Genomic DNA, 19,656 nt, shown 5'->3' with positions numbered 1-19,656 from the left:
TGCTCCTCTCTTGAGAAAGTTCACATGTTAGTGAAAAATGAAACAGATTGCGCAGAGATTGTAGTGTTACTTCCAAAGGTGAGATGCCCATCATCTGTAATAATGGTAAACATGTGTGTGTTAGCTTTTGAGGTTTATGAATGGTGTAATAATCGTAAACTACATTTAGAATTCCTAATAAAGTTGAACCCACCACCATTGCCACCAAAGGTGGCTGGGTGTGTCTTCTCGACCAATCTCTCACCATGATCAAGACACAAGCAATCTGCTTCTGCATGGTGGAATGAAGAATCTGAGCTTATGAGGAAATGAAATATGAAGCACTCAGCACTCTGAGCTCATACTATGGCTCATAAAAGCCTGAAACAAGTTGAAATGGATAGCATAATTATGTCTGACAAAATAACAAATCATTGCCAGGTTTGCTGAACACAATGATATTTACAGTGTAAGTTGAAGTTGCTTGTAGATTTGCAGATGTACATGATGTTCTTTCTTAATTATAAGCTGCTACAGTCTGAATTCTCCAACACAAACAGAAATCTTGGTATCACAAGTTCCTTGTCTTTTCCCATCAAAAGAGATTGTAAAGATCAGTGAAGAAAAGTCAACACAGGATTCCAGAGGGGGACCACCTAGGGATCTTCATTCTGACCATGTATCAAGAAACGTATGTATTGGATCGCCTTCTCATTCTTTTCAAATGGAAACATTTTCTCTATATCTGGACAACATGGAAAGCTTGCCAAATTGCTTCTCTTCAAGTTATTTCGCGAGGGAGGAACTCCCAGCATCACAGAGAATACAGGTTGAAGATCAACAACTACTTCAAGATAAGAAGCAGTTGATCTTGGCCTGAAAATAAGACACTTTCAATCCCCTGATCAGATGCATATGAGAAAAATACCAAGACAACCAATCAACAACGGAAGCTCATGTCATTAAGCCTAAAATCTGGGATTGGCAAAGTAACTAATAAGGAAAAATTAGGTAAGGTAAACACACCCAAGAGAGGCTCATATACCAGAATGAGCACCTGGAGGAGTGTTATAGATTTAGATATCTCTCCTAGCCTTCTGCTTCAAGCTTTGTTGCTTCTGCCAAAACAGTATCCTTCAGCTCATTTTGGTATTTGATCACACTACAGAAATTGTGGAATGAAAAACGCAAAGCAATGAGCCTAAATATAAAAATCAGAAAAAATTCAGATCACGTGTCCACTACACGGAAACAGACCTGTTCCATAAATCAGCATCGCTAGTGGCAAGGATCCTGACTGCTAATAAAGCTGCATTTGCGGCATTCCCAATTGCGACTGTTGCAACTGGAATACCTTTTGGCCTCTTTATGGAGCAACATAAAAAGTAAACACCAAGCCCAGGATATTAAACCAACCACCACAACTAAAGTACTTTGGTGAAACAAAAAATCCAACATCCACAAACCACATGATTTACCTGCACGATGGATAACAGGGAATCAATTCCATCCAGTGATGAGGCTCTTATCGGGACTCCAATGACAGGTAGTGGACTCAGTGAAGCCACCATCCCTGCAGTAGAATGCTGTGTTTAATTTCTCCATTGCTTTAAACCAAAATGGAGTATTTCTTCTCAGAAATGTGCAATGAACCTGGTAGATGTGCCGCACCACCAGCACCAGCTATTATGATCTGAATACCTCTTTCTTTCGCAGATGATGCAAAAGAGTACATCCTCTCAGGTGTGCGGTGAGCTGAAACAATTGTTACCTGAAATGAATTTTTACAGTAACAAAATCATTTTATTGCATAGTACAAGAAATACACCTTCTAAGAAGTGCCTAGAAATCAAAGGCAGCTTTATCATGGTGATACAACTTACCTCATATGGCACACCAAAATTTTTTAAGATCTCTGCAGCATCTTTCATTGTAGGAAGATCTGAATCAGAACCCATGATTATAGCAACACATGGAGTAACTGCACCCATTAAGCATACATTTAAATCAAATATCAGAACTTCCAAACAACGATGACCATATACTGAAACTTTCGTCATGTACTTATTTTTCACCAATGCTACCTGAAATATATGAAGCACTACACCAACTACTAAATTATTCTTGTGAAAGAAATAAAATGATTGAACACATCAGAAATAGAGAGGTAATCAGATTGTGGGAATGCACAATGATCCATAAGTTATGGGCCTCAAAATTTGAAATCCAGAAAATGCATATAGAACAACCTTATGTATTTAACGCCTTTAAGCGCCTTTCCAATCAGTTGATGAGCTAAATAGAACCCTGGCTCTCCCTAGCAGTAGACAATTTCCAACAAAATTAAAGAATAGCTAAAGGACGTGAAACAAGAATGCAAAAGAATTATTTGGCATCAACTCTATGTAGGTCAAAGGAATGAAAGCTTATGAACTAGTCTCTTTTGCACTGAGAAACTCAACTTCTTGAGAATTTAAATAATATTTTATAAAAATATTTTCAAGATAATTACCTCATCTTCACCTAGTATGTTGTACATGATTGCAGCTGGGGAATTCATTGATGGATCACCAAGAGGAAGACCAAGAATAGCTCGTAGATGCTGTTCGTATTGTGAAGTATAGCATGACTCAATCGTATGATGTCCACTATTATGCGGTCTAGGAGCTACTTCATTAAGCAAAACCTATTGAGAAAAAAACTAAAGGTTTGGGTCAATAATTGCAATGTTATCTAGAACCAACATCAAATGTGCAGACAGAAGATATTTAATTTAACATGAGATCAAAAGGTAAAATAGATAGACTAATATATTAGAGTTCAAACAAGTTATGAAAGAGGATAACCTGTCCATCTTTTGTTAAAAATAATTCCACTGCAAATACACCTGCTCCCTCCAATGATATGACAGCTTTTTGAGCAATGTCAACACAAAGTCTTTTTATTTTGTCTGGTACACCGGCGGGAGCTTCAACTATGTGACAGATGTTATCCCTAGAAAAAGTGGTGTCCATAAAGATTAGAAAATTTTGCAGCAGATAGAGAAAGCTTAGAAAATAAGGCCAGCTATTAGCAAGGCCAACAGATTTTGTTATTATTACTCCAGAATATAAACTTGTTTGCATCATGAAGTTCACAGAAGAAATGATAAAGTTGTTTGCATCTATATGACAAAAGTGTTTATATTAAAATATATATACTTATATTTTCATGCACAAATATTCAGATTCATGGGCAAGCACATATATGATCAAATGTTCAAATCAAACAAGGCTGATTGTCCATGTAAACAAATGATAATACTAGCAAATTCAAATGATATTACAGTATTTATTTAAAAAAATGCAGCATTACAAAGATTCAACTGAAAGATTCAGACTTTCATGGCATAAGGGCAACCTAAAAAAAAAAGTCAGTTTCGTAATAAACTAGTTACATATGTCTGCAGTCAATAAATCATAATAAACCTCAATGTCACTTAAAAAATAGTAAACCTCAACCTTCACAAATGGCATCCACCTCTCAACATATAAACCATGATTGAATCCTCCCAATGCTGCCACAAAGCATGAAAGCATGTATTAGTTGATGGACATCAAGATCTAAGAAAAAGCAACAGATCTATGCATTAAACTACTAAAAAGAACAAAGTGCTACCAAGATTGCACACTAATTCAAATCAAGATGTGTGAAATTGTTGATGACAAAATTTCTTACTGAAATCATATAAAATGCAAGGTTTGCAATACTGTACCATACCATCCGATATGGGCGGTATCAGGCATCTGGCCCCGTATCGAGCGATACAGTGTTGTACCGGACGGTAACGGTCGAAATTTTGACTATTACCAAATGGTAATAGTACAAGACTACTCCTTAAAGCCCCAAAAAGATATGTGGCACTATTCTTACCTAATTTAAGTTATTTTTGCTAAAACTATACTAAATATATATTTATTTCTAACTTTAAAACCCTATCCTAACTTTTTTTAATTTTTCAGATATTTTTGAAGGATTTTATACCTATTTTAGGCGTACCGTATGGTATGTCGTACCATACCGTACCAAGCAAAGCTCGGTATATCGGTATAGTATGAGATTAAAAACCTTGATAAAATGTAGGCTGAAATAAATTTTATAATAGTGATAATAGTTTACTGAGAAGATATCGAGAAACTAAAAGATTCTGAACTCCAAGAATTTACCTCCAATCAATTAATTTGGAAGCCAAACAACAGCCTAGACATTTTTGCAAGCTATATTTATAAAGAGTTGTAGACCATGATGCAGGAATGTGATTCCACTAAAAAATTTGAAATGCCCTTCTTCAGAGTTATAAAAGAAAAGTAAAAAGATTAAGTACCTCCCACATGGAGCAGTCTCAAATGCTCAGTATCCCAAAAGAAACAGAATCAATAAGAGACTAGGATGAGCCCTTTTTTCTATAACGTATGTTGAACGTTTGGTCTAAGATATGTGTAAGCATTCTGCCTAATCACACAGGTAACTTGTGTTTCTGTCTCTCCTTTCAAAAGTTTTCCTAAGAAATTGCTTTTGCTTCTCAATGCATCCCAAGATGCACAAGTACAATATTCTTTCCTGATTGGAAACTGTTAAAAACCTAAACAGTTCTATATTAATAAAATAAACATAAGCCATATGGAATAGAAATTCTGAAAATACAAATATCATGCTTCAGTCAAAGCACCAATCAATTTTGACATGATTTACAGTACATCTCGTGACCAATGATCATGGCCCTAAATAACAAGCATTAATGTTTCAGTTGTCTTCCATTAAAGAAAGCAAGATAACAGTCTTTGAAATTTGACTCACAAGCTTACAAGGATGGCTATTCTGTGAGCAAGGATGGCCAAGCTGGTGCTTGCAGACTGATATGAGACATTGCTTGACATGGGCACTTTTAAAATGTGTATTAATCCATGTTAGCAGATAACAGTTTGTTGACATGAGCACACACCATCATGGAACAATATGGCTTGAACTTTTTAGTTTCAATATATATATGTCTTGATAATAGCCAGACATTTTTCCGGCATGGCACAGCATGGTGCTTCTGTCTTCTACCATGCTTCCCATGGTCCTAAAACAGCATTTCAGTTCTTACCTACTGTAAAAGATACTAACATATCAACAAAAAATGTAAACACTTTGGATTTCACTAGATAACCTATTTAATGATTCCATCCACCAACTTCTTTTACAAAATTAAAAAGTTCTTTGGCGTTTGTCCACGAAATTTTACCAGTCACAACTGAAGGAAGTTCCTCTTTGGTGTGAGCAACAGCATTGCCACGCCCATCATAAGCCAATCTCTTGCTTTTGATCATTAAAGGATAACCAAACAATTCTCCAGCTTTCTCAACATGTGCAAGATTATCTTCTGCACTGAATTATTAATTAACAAAGGACTAGTTAAACTTCAAGTTGTTTCAGCAAACAAGCAACCAGTTCAATCAACCTCCATAAAATCAGGAAGTGGAATCCCATGCTGAGAAAAATTAACCTTCTGAAGATATTTGTCCTGCAATAATGTACAAAAAAATTTAAATTAAAAAAATCTCACAAAAGAGACCCAAGCTTATTGAGAATGCTCATGAATGGCCGTGAAGTGGCTAAGCATCATACAACCAGTTCCAAATCTAACTAAGCCTCTAAAGGAAATGGATTGAGGGTGTTCCTTGACAGTGAAAAACAACTAAGGCGGATCTAGATAAGATACATAGGTATATATATAATATTTATCAGAATTAAAGAACATTTAAACTTGATGATAATGTCTCTAACAAATTAAAAAATTACAAAAAGCAACATATAAAAAGAGAATAATGTTATTTTATATTCTTGATGTAAAAGTAATCATTCAGGAAGAAAGTTTCTCTTTTCATAATTTAATATCTCCAACATTTTGAAAACATAAATACCAAGGAGGCCTTGGTAGCTACCACTAACATGGTTTTGTTACACCAAAGTCTTAAAACCAATTTTGAAGAAACCAAGAGGATATGTCAGTCTTCAGAAAATGCAATATAGAGCCAGACTATACATCTTAATATATTTCACTAAGTATATTTAGTTAGTTAACGAACAATTTTAAGACTCAAATTTTTTTTCCTATTGATGCCAATTTATGAGATTCAAGAAAAGAAGAAAATGTCACAACCCTTCGGAAAATTAAGACACTGGACTAGTGCATTTCAATTTTCAACATTAAGAAACAGAAAGAACTGAAGCAACTTTACACTTATGACTAGATTACTTCCAATAAGGTTCTCTTTGGACTAAAAATGCAAGAAAACATCTTAAGTTTCCAACTGATTTCAGCAAGATACTAATTTTTGCAGGTGCCATGAATCATTCTGTCTATCTTATCCTAATTTGCCATTACTTATACCATTTGGACAAAGGAATATTATCCATGCAGCGAATGTTAACAAAGCATGTTCTCTAAGGTGCTTGTACATGGATCTATTGTACCCTATCTTACTATGATAACATAGATCAAGCTTGACAATATCTTACCAACTTCGCAACTTCTGTAATCACCATTAATTAGGTAGCACGTATGGAAGTCAGCTTGACAGGTCATTCGGAGAATAGCAGGGTCGAAAGATGAAAGAGTTGGTCTAACACAAATCCTATCATACTTATAGTACCCACAAAAGCAATTACCCTGATAACTATCCTGAGAAGACAGGCAAACAAGAAGAAAGCGAGACTTACCTGTATTATCCTTATGGTAGAGGCTTTAGGCTGGCAGTCTATCCCTAGTAGCTCAAGTTTCTCAAGAGTAACCGCATCAACGTGTTTGATTTCCACTGTCAACACTCCACACCTAATTGCCAATCAAGAGACTGTTATGTCAATCAAGAAAACAAGCAAACATGCAAGCAATGACGGATTCTGACAGATACCAAGGCCCTAGTAAAAAAATCCAGGACCGACAACCTTTTCGAAAATTCATGAACTGTATCACCATCATCAAAACTCCCAACTACATGATGATAAGCTATGCCACTTGCAGGACAGGATTCAAGAGGATCCAAGGTCACTACTTTGATTGCGATTTGGTTTGCTGCTTGACAGAGCATTCGACCTAGTTGGCCTCCTCCCAATACACCAACAACCGTCTCCGGTACCCCACGGATGGTCAATCCATCATGCCTGCGGCAACCAGAAAATAATAATCGATTTATTAAAATAATACGTCCTAGTTTAAAGAAGAAAAAGATAAACAGATTTGTTTTTCTTTTAACGCAGGCTAGCAACGAGGTATTGTTCATAAAAGATATCACTTTGGAATCAAGGCATCATGCGTTCGTTCGAAGCACGACCGTTTGACATAATGCCACTGAAAGATGTTGTTCATCTAATGCTACAACTTCCTGCAAACAAAATAAAGATCAAAGTTTGGTACGGACCCCTCCGCGGAAGATTCATCATCATGCTCGTGGCTCGACACCATGAAACGAGCCGAGCGAGTCGACGGGGAAGACGAAGACAATGACATCGGCGCACACTTCTTAGTTTGGAAAGAGAACCCTAGGGCAGTTTTCCTCCCACCACCAGATGCAAGGGTCATTAACGGAGCGGAAGTGTCGTAGGATGATAAGGGCTTGTGATCACAGGAAGGAAGGGCAGAGTGGGCTGTGAGAGCGAGCCGCAGGATCGTCATGAGGCCGCAAGAAAATGGATTCTGGTCGCGACCGGAAGCGGGGGTTCGGTGGTGCGCAACGAAAGACGGCGGACGATGGCTTCGCTAGAGGCGCCGCAGAGGAGACGAGTGTGAGCTTGAGAGGGAGAAAGAGGCCGCGGCGAAGGCATTCTATGGAATCCTTATACAGAAGGTTGCAGAAAGACCCATCGGACCTACTTGTGAGACAGTGAGGGGCCCGCATCAAAGGGGTTTACGATGGCCCAGATTTTTGCCCAATCATCACGGGGTAACAAGAAAGGCAAGTACACATACTGCTGCTTTGAGTTTTGGCTGTGGTGTTAACGGGTTGGTTTCAAGTCAGACCATTACCTGCCTATTTTGCAATCCGAAATGAGAGTTCTGCACCATTCGGATCGGGCATCTGATCTAAACGTATTATCGGATGCGGATGTGAGATAGTACGTGGAAGCCAAATAAGCGCCGTACGATCTGTCCACGAAAGTGACTTCATCGTCCACGTGTCGCCAGGAACCATCACAATTTCGTGTGGGAAATCCCGTCCCATATTCACACCCCCAACCACAAGCGAGGCCGCGGGGCCCACGTCGGAGAGAGAGGGACCACGCACACTTGCCACCGCTCGAGGATAACGACATATGTTACCGTTACGACGACATGTCCCGACGCGTACGAGTGGACGGAAACAAACTTCGCAACCCGTTATTTTCGACTCGTGAGCCGTTTTGGAAGGAAAATGTCCGGTGATCTCATCGCTTTTTTGTCTGATATGTGTTGGTAACAGTTATGCGACGGTCTCGGTGTCGTTATATCTGAACATAACGGGTCATTAAAACCTTGCGTGCCATGGGCGTCGGGTGTACTTGTAAAAATGGTCAAAGGAAAGCCAGCTCTTGCTTTCCTCGTCCCCTCGCCCTATATATGTCCGTCTGATGAAATGGTCGGGCACGCAAGGAAGAGAAGGAGCGAGGAGGAAGAGGAGGGAGGAGAGACGGTAACGGATGGAGAGGGGAGCGCAGATGGAGGAGCTGACCTCCGGGGCCAGCGGCCGCATCATCCCCGTCTTCAGGAACATACGGCGGTCCGTGTCGTCGCCGGCCTCCCTCCTCCGCGTGCTCCTCTTCCTGCACTCCTTCGTCTTGTGGTTCCTTCTTTTTCTCCGCCGCGGGGGCCCGTTCACATCGAAGACCGCGTCGGCGGCGGCTTCTGCGGCCTCCCCGCGGCGGCGCACGTGTGGTGGGAGGTGGTCGAGAGCCGCGGAGGAGGAGGACGTGCGCCGGCGGAGGGAACTTGCCGAGGAGGTGGTGATGGTGCCCCCCGTGGAGGAGGCCGACGAGGGTGGTGCGTGCCGCTGGGAGACGTTTGTGTTCATGGGACCAAGAAGAAGCGCGCTTTTCTGCCGCTCGTGGCTGCCTGCCTCAGGGGATCTGAGGTGAGGTTTCGATCCGATGCTATTTTGTTTCATATACAACGTCAGAGGAGAGGGATTAGGAAACCCTTCGTCCTTTTATGTCAATCCTGTTGACTTTTGGGTATTCCCCTTCTGATGATAGAATTTTTTATTTGTTTGGGATGTTTAGAGTTTGTTCGTCTTTTTTCTTCCTTTTTGGTGTGTTTTTCGGTGGAAAATAGTCGGTCCTTTGTTGGGTTTGGACTTTGGAGTATAGCTTAATTCTGTAGAATCTGTTGATCACAGAGAACGATGTGACGTTCAACATCGAATTGTAGGTTTATACAGTGCAAGCTACTCTTCGTTTGGCGTGTGATCATTTAGTTATTAGGCCTAAATAGCTGCAGTTATTTCAGAGCGAACTCTAGCAGTAGGCCTTTCCCCCTTCCGTCGAGCACTTGTTTCTTCTTTGGTCATTCTTGTCCTCGGTTTATGCTTCTGCTAGGACTAAGGACCTTTTACAAGATATGCTGACCAGCTTATTTTATTTTACTGAATGCTATAACATTGCAAATTGGCTAGCAGCTCATCATTATAAGCTGTGATAGTTGGACTTCTGGTTTTCGGACTTCTATGGATGTGAGATGTGAAACCAATTGTCCTTTTAATTTGGTGTCCAATCATGTTTTATTTATACTAGCGGAACAACATATGTCTGTAACATCTCGGAGTAGCATAGTTTTTTTCCTTGTGTGGAATTTGCTCTGCATGGCTACTTGTTTCTCCTCCACATGTAATTAGATAATTTGGTAATGTGTCAATTCTCGATTACATTGTTCTTTCACATTGCATTATAGACTTCGAAAGGCCAGCTGGAATATCCTAAGCTCTGTTGAAAAGTATTTGGTTTTTTAAATATTCAAATCTTTATATTGTGATCATGTCATTTTTCTATCCAAGGCTTACGACATTTGTGCTTTAATCTGTTTTGTGATCATTGCTTGATAGGGTTTAACGAGAGTTGTTATTCATCTGCAGGGCAATTGTGGTGATAATACATGGTCTGAATGAACACAGGTAAGGAGCAGATGATTATCTTCCCTTTTACTTCAGCTACACAAAAATGACACACATGAATACAGAAGCATGTATGCAGAATTTTTAAGTAGCTTTGTCATAATACATCCAACTTTGTAGTTTAATTTTCATAACAGTGCTTTTTCTTTTTCTTTTTTTACAGTGGAAGATACTCACACTTTGCCAAACAGTTAATGGCATGCAACTTTGGAGTATACGCGATGGACTGGATAGGTATATGGTTTTAGCTAGTCTTTTTCTTACTGCTATTATTTTTTTCCACAAAGCTTGTCCATGCTGTATGTGTCCCGCTTTCAGTGAATTGAATGGTGACCTGAATGCCTGAACAAGCTTAAAGTTCAGCATGAGTAGGGATATTATTTAAGCAATATCTTCTTTTCTAAACTTAAGAGTAGTCGTATGGGATCATTTCCTTAACTGAAACTATTGTTTTCCATGACCTTGAGATCAGTGTCGTTCAGTGAAATGTTGTTTAGTCCAAGAATTATACGTTATCTCAAAAGCACTAGTTTCTCATCTATCTGACCATTGAGAAATGACAAGACTGCATGATAGATGCACTGATTGATGATTGTGATACTCAAAATCCAGGTAGATATTCAAAGCCTATCTAGAATAGATAAATTTTGGATGAACCTGACGGTAGCAAATTACTTTGCAGGCCACGGTGGCAGTGATGGATTGCATGGATATGTGCCTTCATTAGATTATGTTGTCGAGGACACAGTAAGTGCAAGCTATTGTTATTTCCCTGATGCCTGTATATATGAATCCACTTGATGCTGGTTTTAAGTTGATTTGTTTTCATGTTTTACAGGGAAAATTCCTGGAGAAAATCAAATCAGAATATCCTGGTGTACCTTGTTTCCTTTTTGGCCACTCAACTGGTGGAGCTGTGGTTTTAAAGGTAATGTCATTTATAAAAAGGTCCTGCCACTCATCCTTATCATTATTGCACATTTATTACTGATATCGTTAATAAACTTGTTGCATGACAGGCAGCTTCATATCCCTATATTGAGGCTATGGTGGAAGGGATAATACTGACATCCCCAGCACTCCGTGTAAAGCCAGCTCATCCAATAGTTGGGGTAATTGTTTCCTCTCATAGCCTGTTTTTATATGCAATGCAGTTAATTTGTTCCATTTGGATGTACATCATTGAACTAAGCGTTCATGTTTTATTGGAACCTCCCTTGAATAGAATACATCTGATCATTATAGAGCACATAATGGCTATAGCTGGTACTATGGAGATGCTCAAGGATCTTATTTGCAAATATTAAATAAAGAAGCATCTGAGTGAGTTTACCTTATTCGTTCACTTCATTCAGCTAAGACATCCTTGCATTGTCATTATTGATATCCAGAGTTTTGTGCTTCTCATAATCAATTCAAAAGAGACTTTGATGGCGCAGATAATAATGAAAGAAAAAACGAGAGCACTTATTGTCAACCATTAGTGCACAGACAAAGCGTAGATCAAAAGAAAAAGAAGAATAACAATGTTAGCTTTCTTTTTCTCATCTTTCTAGAGGTAAATGCACTGGAGCAGTATTTGTCAAACATAGATTTTTGGCTTGTCCAAGCTTTGGTTTGTTAAAGAGGCTACTCGGCCGAAACTATATGAGCACTCAAGTGGGGGTACATGTATACCTGTTGCAGGTCGTGGCTCCAATAGTTTCGCTTGTGCTCCCAAAGTTGCAATTCAAGGGAGCTAACAAAAGGGGCATTCCTGTGTCGAGGGATCCAGCAGCTCTGTTGGCCAAGTACTCAGATCCATTAGTTTACACTGGGCCGATAAGAGTTAGAACAGGCCATGAGATCCTGCGCATCTCGTCCTACCTTATGCAGAACATGAAGCATGTGACTGTACCTTTCTTAGTCCTGCATGGGACTGCAGACAGAGTCACCGATCCCATGGCAACACAGGATCTGTACAACGTGGCTGCCTCGAGGCAGAAGGATATAAAACTCTATGAGGGGTTTCTACATGACCTTCTATTTGAGCCCGAGCGCAATGAAGTTGGTGCAGACATAATCGGTTGGATGCTGAGGAGGTTGGAGCAGCAAAGCTTATGAACATCCAAGTTCGTTGCTGAAAGCTACTGAGTGACAGAAAACCGGGCAAAGGCATGCATGGTTGACAGTAGTGTCATTTATGCTTCATTTCCCCCTTCTGAGAGAGAAGCGACTGGGTCTTGTCATAAAGTAAATGTCTTTGTATGTATGATGATGTTGTGAGGCATGGATCTAATTGCAGGTCCTGACATCCAATATTGTGACAGCTGATCAAGTTTTGTATATGAATTGTGGTTTTTAGTGAACCATCTTGCTTGCTGCTCCTAATTGAGATTGCATATGGTAAGCATTTAATTCACAGTATCCTCAGGTTTGTAATCTGGTTGGAAGGAAACAAATAACCTCTTTAGAGGCCTTTCGGTCAATATAAACATTTAATGTGAGTAGCTGAAAAGAAGCCTGGAAAAAAGTGGTAGGAGAAAAGGAACATACGTAGCCGCTAGAATTACAGCAAGAGTGCCAGAATCAGACACACGGCTCAACTAATCACTATACTTGAATACAAGTAACTACTACATCTTAGGATCTTCAAGCTTATCCTTTGGGCAGCCACCATAATTCCACATTATTCCGACTCTTTGCCACCATTATTCCATGAATCTGGATTGTCACTACCACCAGAAAAGCCATTGCTATTACCAGGCTCAGATGTAGTGTCTTCTTTAAGATTTGGTTCAGTTGTGTCTTCAAAGACAACATTGCTAGTGTTTTCGATCTGCAGAGCTAACGACCAGTATGAAGGGTTAGGCAATTGACCATGTAGCAAACTGGATCAACATAGAGTTCAGATATTAGCTACAAATTTTTACATTGGCAACTAAGATAAGATTAATCTATCATGTTTCATACGACTCATAGATCTACCAGATGACATACTATGGTTCTTCTTCGGAGTATGTAAGTATCCAAAACAGACTAATCAAATACGAGAACTTAAAGTCCCTTGTTCCCTTCAAGAGTCGATATGTTAGGCGATAAACAAAAATTTACTTGGCAACCAATCTGAAAGAGAAACTAAAAGGATATTAAAAGCCAGATTTTGGAAAATGTGATGCAAGACTTCCAAAGCTTATCGACACACCAACTTGCAAACTTAGAACAAATATACCTCCAAATTCCAAAAGTTCAAGTCTTCCTGAGCTTATCAACTAACCATACCACAAGTTTGATGTATCATGTGCACTTCAGGAGAACAAATATAGTTTCAAATCCCCTAATTCAAGTTTCTTTTGATAACAAAACAAAAGATGATATCTCTTTTGCTAACAAAACAACAGTTTCTTTCCAAGGGGGAAACTAAAATCACAACCATACCTTGCAACAAAATTATGTGTTGCTTCTTCTGTAAAACATATGGCGCAGAACATGTAACCCACATAACCATGATCATCTAAAAGTAGCCTAACAATGCACATAACTTGTTTTAAGATTGCCATTACATGAAAAAAGCAAAAATCATATAACAAGTCTCACCCTTTGTACATGGTTCCAGTTCTAATACCAACACCTACATCAGTAAACACATTGATTTTTCTTTCAACAATAATCGTCACGCCACACCAGTCACTGGATAAACTCTGTACTCTTAGTAAACATTAGTATAGATTGCTGTCTTCACTACACAATTTATTCCAGAGAACTATTCCAAATTCTACAAAATTCCCTAATGCAATTGAATCATAGTTCCTTCTTCCTTGGATCCTCAAAAGAACAACTCAGCGTGTACTGCGTCTGACTTCGCATAAGAAACTTGTCTCTGTCTCAAAGCCAAATAATCCTGGGTGGTCTAACTTTCGCCACAAAGCCAATCATTCCCGGATAACAACAATGGCATCAACAAGCAATGACAACTTCATCTCCTTTTTGTGAATGATGTGATTCTTTTATCAATAAAAAAAAAATATTATTATAGTCTTAAAGAAATTTGAGTATGCTTGAGAATAATTGAAGATATTTATATTCGGATTACACTCGAATTATATTACATGACAAATTCAAAAAAATATATTAAAAATGTGTTATTATTCTTTGGAGAAATTTGGATAGATTTTGGAAGAGTTTCAATACATACACTTTAGTTATATGGGTTATATGCACTCTATCACAAATTCAATATAGAAATCCTCTATTTTGATAACTAATAATCCTAAAATGATGGATAACTATAAAAAATAATACTAAACATATTAAAATTATGATAGTTTTTTAGAAGCTTGGATAGCTTTGGAGATAATTCTCCTATTTACACTTTTGTTACATTAGAGTTACACTCGAATTACACTCCATCACATACTTGATTTTAATTCATTTAAAATTAATATCATATTACTTGATTGGAATACAAGGATATTAAACTCTCTAATGTATCTTGTGATATACTTATGAATGAATTTATCTTTCCTTTTTATCACATAAAATTTAGATATAATATCCCATATTTATAATATTTAATTTTTTTGGTATATACAAAGTAACATCACATTATATAGATCCTTTAGACTTGTGGAAAGAGACAACTGAAGTTGTTAGTACAAGTAATCTATATAATAACTTAAGGATTTATATTAATCTTTATTAATCTATCTATATACAACTAATTAAAATTTCTTTTCAGGTTTAAAGAAGAAAAAGCTTCAAATATGCATTCCTCCTCCTTCACCCCCTTTTGTATCACCCCCTCAATAATACATAGTTAATTATCATTATTTCATTATTTTAAGTTTTTTTTTAACCTAGTGGTAGGAATCATGAGCATATTATATATATTTCCCTTAGGGGATGTCAATCTATTTATTTCTAATATCCTTATATGTCAATCCGTTTTATATAATCCAAAGGGATTCACTTTTACTTTTGGTATGTAGGTTGGTGTATAGTGATGATAATGTTGACATTATTGATTTTTTCGGTAATATATTTTATATATTTTTGTTTATATTTTATTTTGCCAAATAAAATATATTTCATCCCTACGTTACTATCTATGTGGACAATTTGGATTCGTTGTTAAATTACAAATTTATTCTTACATCACTATTAAGATTCTTATTACCTAAGGAAGCTAAAGCTTAAGGGTAGCACGAAGTTGATTGAATATATGAAAGCTGTGAACCGTTTTTGATGATAAGTTGAATCTTAATTTTCAATAAACAAATGAAAAGTCTGATACATATTAATTTTTAATTTTACTAATTTGTTGACAGGTTCATCAAGTGAGCTGCAGAGAGAGAAATATTGAGGAGGGAGAGATGAAATATTTACAATACTTGAGCTCATTAGTCAAAAGAAAGGCAGAGGTGCCGAGTAGGAACGAAGAAGCACTCTCTCGACTTTGCCGAGTCCATCGTAATGAGGCCTTCCGCCACCATCAAACAGCCTTTCATTTCCTCCTGATTTCTCTTTTCTACTCGAAGGAAAATAGAGTGAGATGGAGCACCGTAGTCTTGAGAAAGGCTCGCCATGACTGCAATGCCCTTCGATCATTTAGATGAGATGGATGATGGAATACAATTGCAACCATACAGCAGGATTCAACTCAGTAATCAGTTCCATCGTATCAGCAAAAGAATCAAGCAAGGTGGTAATTTGTCATTTTCAATAGTCAAGCTTATCCTGTCATCTTAGTTAGATGCAAAGCATTTCATGGAGTGTAAGAACAGCTTTAATCATTCTACCGCTGTGCTGTCATTCTACGGTCAGGAGCACAAGAAAGTTTCATTTATTTTAATCTTACATTATATCATGTGACCCTCGTTAAGCAAACCATCTACTCTTAGATTTATTCATTTTGGTATGGTGATCGATTGCATCTTCATTTATGCCTCCCAAAAAACATACTTTCATGTCCAATTTATGATGATTTTTGTTTCTGGTAGTGAAAAATTATGGGATGAGATATAAAAAGAAATAAACTTTTGTATATGAACAAATGCTAATATTATTGGGCTGACAGCCCACATTCAGCCCACAACCCACCTCCTCACTTAACCTAACCATAATTCATATTAGGGGGAGTGGACGGCTATGTTTTAGAGGCACAAAAGGACAACACAGAGAAATTGTTCTCAATCATCTAGCATTGTTTTCATCTCAAGTTAAATAAGATCTATAGTAGATTCTTATTGTGATTACTTGGGGAGTATTTAGATATTGTACATAGTGACATGATCCTTGTATCCCAATTATTCTCTTGTGATTGTTGCTAAGGTTTTGGGTAAGAGATTGATATTTGTATATTCATTATTCTTGTAGTGGATTATCTCTAATTTACCCTGTGGTTTTTACTCTTCACATTAAAGGGATTTTTCACGTAAATCTTGGTATTCTATTTGATTGTAATTCCATTTAATTCCGCTACGTGTTATAGCCTGCTAATATTTGTTCATATACAAAGGTTATTTCTTTTTATATCCCATCAACTGGTATCAAAGCAGGATTATGGTAATTTAATTTTTGTATTTGAATATGGAGGTCAATAGTGTTTCTTGCATGATTAGTTTGAATAGAAACAATTAGATAATATGGAAACCAAGGATAGAAGATATCTTGTATTGCAAAGATTTGTATGGACCTTTATAAGGGGATAGTGCAAAACCCACAACTATGATCGATGATGAGTGGAAGAGGTTAGACCAAAAAATAGTTTGGTTTATTCGACAATGGCTTGATGATAGTGTCTTTCACCATGTTTCTACTAAAATTTCTGCATATTCTCTTTGAAAAAAGTTGGAAAGTCTCTATGAGAGAAAAATAGTTGGCAATAAAGCTTTTTTTATCAGAAGACTTTCTCAGTTTATTACCAGAAAGTTGGGAGACATTGGTGGTTTCCCTCAATAATTCTGCATCAGATGGTGTTGTGACTATGAATCAAGTAACAAGCAGTTTGTTGAATAAGGAGTTGAGAAAAAAGAATTCAACAATATCTCAGAATGATTCACAAGCACTCATCTGAAAGAACAAAGGAATGTCAAAGTCTAGAAACAGTTCACGCATAGGTAGAAGTAAGTCAAGATCAAGAAAAGATATTGTTTGCTATAATTGTGGTGAGAAAGGACATTTCAAGAACCAATGCAAGCAACCTAAAAAGAGCAAGAAAAAGAAAAAATAAGTAGAGTCTACAGAGTCAAAAGATAATATCACAACTACAGGGTGATGATTATTTGATTTTGTCTTCTTCTGATGATATTTTTTCTTGTGTGTATCAGGATCTTAAGTGGGTGATTGACACAAGTGCTTCTTATCATGCTACACCATGGAGGGAGTTTTTTACTACCTATAGGTCTGAAAATTTTGATGTTGTCAAGATGGGTAAGTATGACACGACAGACATCATTGGCATAGGTGATATCCATTTAAAGACCAACCTTGGCTGCAAGTTGGTGTTTAAGGATATGATGCATGTGATTGACTTGAAGCTAAATTTAATTTTAGTTGGAAGGCTAGATGATGAAGAATATGATAGCAGATTTCACATAGGGCAATGGAAGCTCTGTAAGGGTTCTCTTATTGTGGCTAGTAGAATGAAATGTCATACTTTGTACATGTTGCAAGCTAAAGCTTATGGTGAGTAGTTAAATGTTACAGAAAAAGACTTCAGCTTGGAATTGTGGCATAGGCGATTGGGACACATGAGCAAGAAGATGCTGCAAGCTCTTTCCAAGAGAGAGATATTATCATATCTCAGAGGTATACATTTGAACCCTTGTATTGATTGTTTGGCTGGTAAACAACATAGAGTTTCATTTGCTAGTCCTGCTATATCTAGAAAAATACATGCCTTAGATCGTGTTTATACAGATGTATGTGGTCCTTTGAGGACAAAAACTCTTGGTAGATATGTTGATGTTCCTGGTATAAGTGTTGCACTTTATTTTGTTGCTTTTATAAATAATTTTTTCAGGAAAGTTTGGGCCTATGCTTTGAAGACCAAAGATCATGTTATTAATGTCTTCAAAGAGTTTCATGTCAGGGTTGAAAGGGAGACAAAAAGATAATTGAAATGCATAAGATCATATAATGGTGGTGAGTATATAGGATTATTTAATGATTATTGCAAGTCACAAGATCCAACATGAGATGACAATTCCTGCTACACCTCAGCATAATGCTATTGCAGAGAGGATAAACCGCACCATTATGGAAAAGATCAGATATATGCTTTCACACGCCAAGCTACCCAAAAAGTTTTGGGATGAAGCTTTAAGGACTGCAATTGATGTGATCAACATGTACAACCCTAGATGGTGATGTTGCAGAGTATGTATGGTTAGGAAAATATGTTTCCTACAAGCATTTGAGAGTGTTTGGTTGTCGTGCATTTGCACATATTCCAGACAATGAGAGATCCTGGATGGTAAGACTAAAGAATGTATTTTTCTTGGCTACTCATATGATCAGTTTGGTTATAGGCTTTGGGATCCAGAAAAGCAGAATGTGTTTAAAAGCAGAGATGTAGTCTTCTTTGAGGATCAAACCTTTGAGGATTTGAAGAAGAAGGCACCAGTCAAGACTTCTGCAGAAGGATTAGCAGATTGTGACGTAGTTACTCCTCCAGTATATCAGAGTGATGGGAGAGATGTGTAGGAAGATAGTATAGAGCTTGATATTGATCTACCTACAGGACATGCTAAGCAAGAAGAAGTTAGAGAGCAACTTCCCGCAGAACCTCGGTTGAGAAGATCTTCTAGACAACGTCAATCTTCAAAAAGATACTCTACGGATTAGTATGTGATGCTTACTGATGCAGGTGAACCAAAGAGTTACTAAGAAGCAGTTGAAAGTAAGCAGAAAGAGAAGTGGTTAGTTGCTATGTAGGAAGAGATGGATGCTCTTCAGAAGAACCACACTTATGATTTGGTACTACTACTAAATAGAATGAAGGTCTTGAAGAACAAGTGGGTTTTTAAGTTGAAGACTCAAAAATATTGTTCTCAACCAAAGTACAAAGCTAGATTGGTTATGAAAGGCTTTAGTCAAAAGAAAGGTATTGACTTTGAAAAGATATTTTCTCCTGTTGTTAAAATGTCTTCTATTCGTGTTGCTCTTGGTATTGCTGCTAGTCAGGACTTGGAGATTGAGCAGTTAGATATGAAGACAACTTTCCCTTCATGGTGATTTAGAGGAGGAAATTTATATGGGGCAACTAGAAGGCTTCAAAGTCAAAGGTAAAGAAAATTTTGTATGGACTAAAGCAAGCTCCAAGGTATAGAAAGTTTGATTCATTTATAATAGAAAATGGATACAAAAAAACAGCTTCAGATCATTGTGTGTACATCAAATGGTTTGGTGAGAATTTTATTATTCTCTTACTTTATGTTGATGACATGCTCATTCTTAGGAAAGATATATCTACAATTGAAATGTTGAAGAATGAACTAAGTGAGTCTTTTGCAATGAAGGATATGGCGCCAAT

The 19,656-nt window shown here is 37.5% G+C and overlaps 2 protein-coding genes across 10 annotated transcripts; one reads left to right on the top strand and one right to left on the bottom strand.

Moving 5' to 3' along the window:
• Window positions 1-356: 356 nt before the first annotated feature.
• On the bottom strand, window positions 357-7,809 carry LOC103995138 (uncharacterized). Of its 9 annotated transcripts, none has more exons than XR_010498888.1 (13): window positions 7,422-7,809; window positions 6,949-7,164; window positions 6,724-6,835; window positions 5,246-5,524; window positions 3,480-3,535; window positions 2,826-2,973; window positions 2,492-2,665; window positions 1,863-2,296; window positions 1,633-1,750; window positions 1,458-1,552; window positions 1,237-1,343; window positions 1,006-1,141; window positions 357-855 (listed from the first exon to the last, which is right to left on the bottom strand). XR_010498888.1 is itself a non-coding variant. In XM_065164606.1 (13 exons), the coding sequence occupies exons 8-12, from the start codon at window positions 2,037-2,039 to the stop codon at window positions 1,069-1,071; spliced, it is 570 nt and encodes a 189-aa protein (XP_065020678.1). In that variant the 5' UTR covers window positions 2,040-2,296; window positions 2,492-2,665; window positions 2,826-2,973; window positions 3,480-3,535; window positions 5,246-5,524; window positions 6,724-6,835; window positions 6,949-7,164; window positions 7,422-7,809; the 3' UTR covers window positions 357-855; window positions 1,025-1,068. The 9 variants fall into 9 exon arrangements, 3 of the variants coding, with proteins under 3 accessions (XP_065020678.1, XP_065020677.1, XP_065020679.1); XR_010498889.1 differs by having other exon boundaries at window positions 1,006-1,097; XR_010498890.1 differs by having other exon boundaries at window positions 1,025-1,097.
• A 767-nt stretch (window positions 7,810-8,576) lies between these two features.
• LOC135644844 (uncharacterized) lies at window positions 8,577-12,490 on the top strand. Its single transcript, XM_065162765.1, has 7 exons — window positions 8,577-9,107; window positions 10,104-10,142; window positions 10,306-10,376; window positions 10,825-10,889; window positions 10,981-11,070; window positions 11,162-11,254; window positions 11,829-12,490. The coding sequence occupies exons 1-7, from the start codon at window positions 8,677-8,679 to the stop codon at window positions 12,243-12,245; spliced, it is 1,206 nt and encodes a 401-aa protein (XP_065018837.1). The 5' UTR covers window positions 8,577-8,676; the 3' UTR covers window positions 12,246-12,490.
• The last annotated feature ends 7,166 nt before the right edge of the window (window positions 12,491-19,656 follow it).

This window comes from Musa acuminata, chromosome BXJ3-8, assembly GCF_036884655.1.
Source record: "Musa acuminata AAA Group cultivar baxijiao chromosome BXJ3-8, Cavendish_Baxijiao_AAA, whole genome shotgun sequence".
Classification (NCBI taxonomy): Eukaryota; Viridiplantae; Streptophyta; class Magnoliopsida; order Zingiberales; family Musaceae; genus Musa; species Musa acuminata.
Note: the sequence above shows the minus strand (reverse complement) of the source record. Positions and strands in the feature narration are given on the sequence as shown.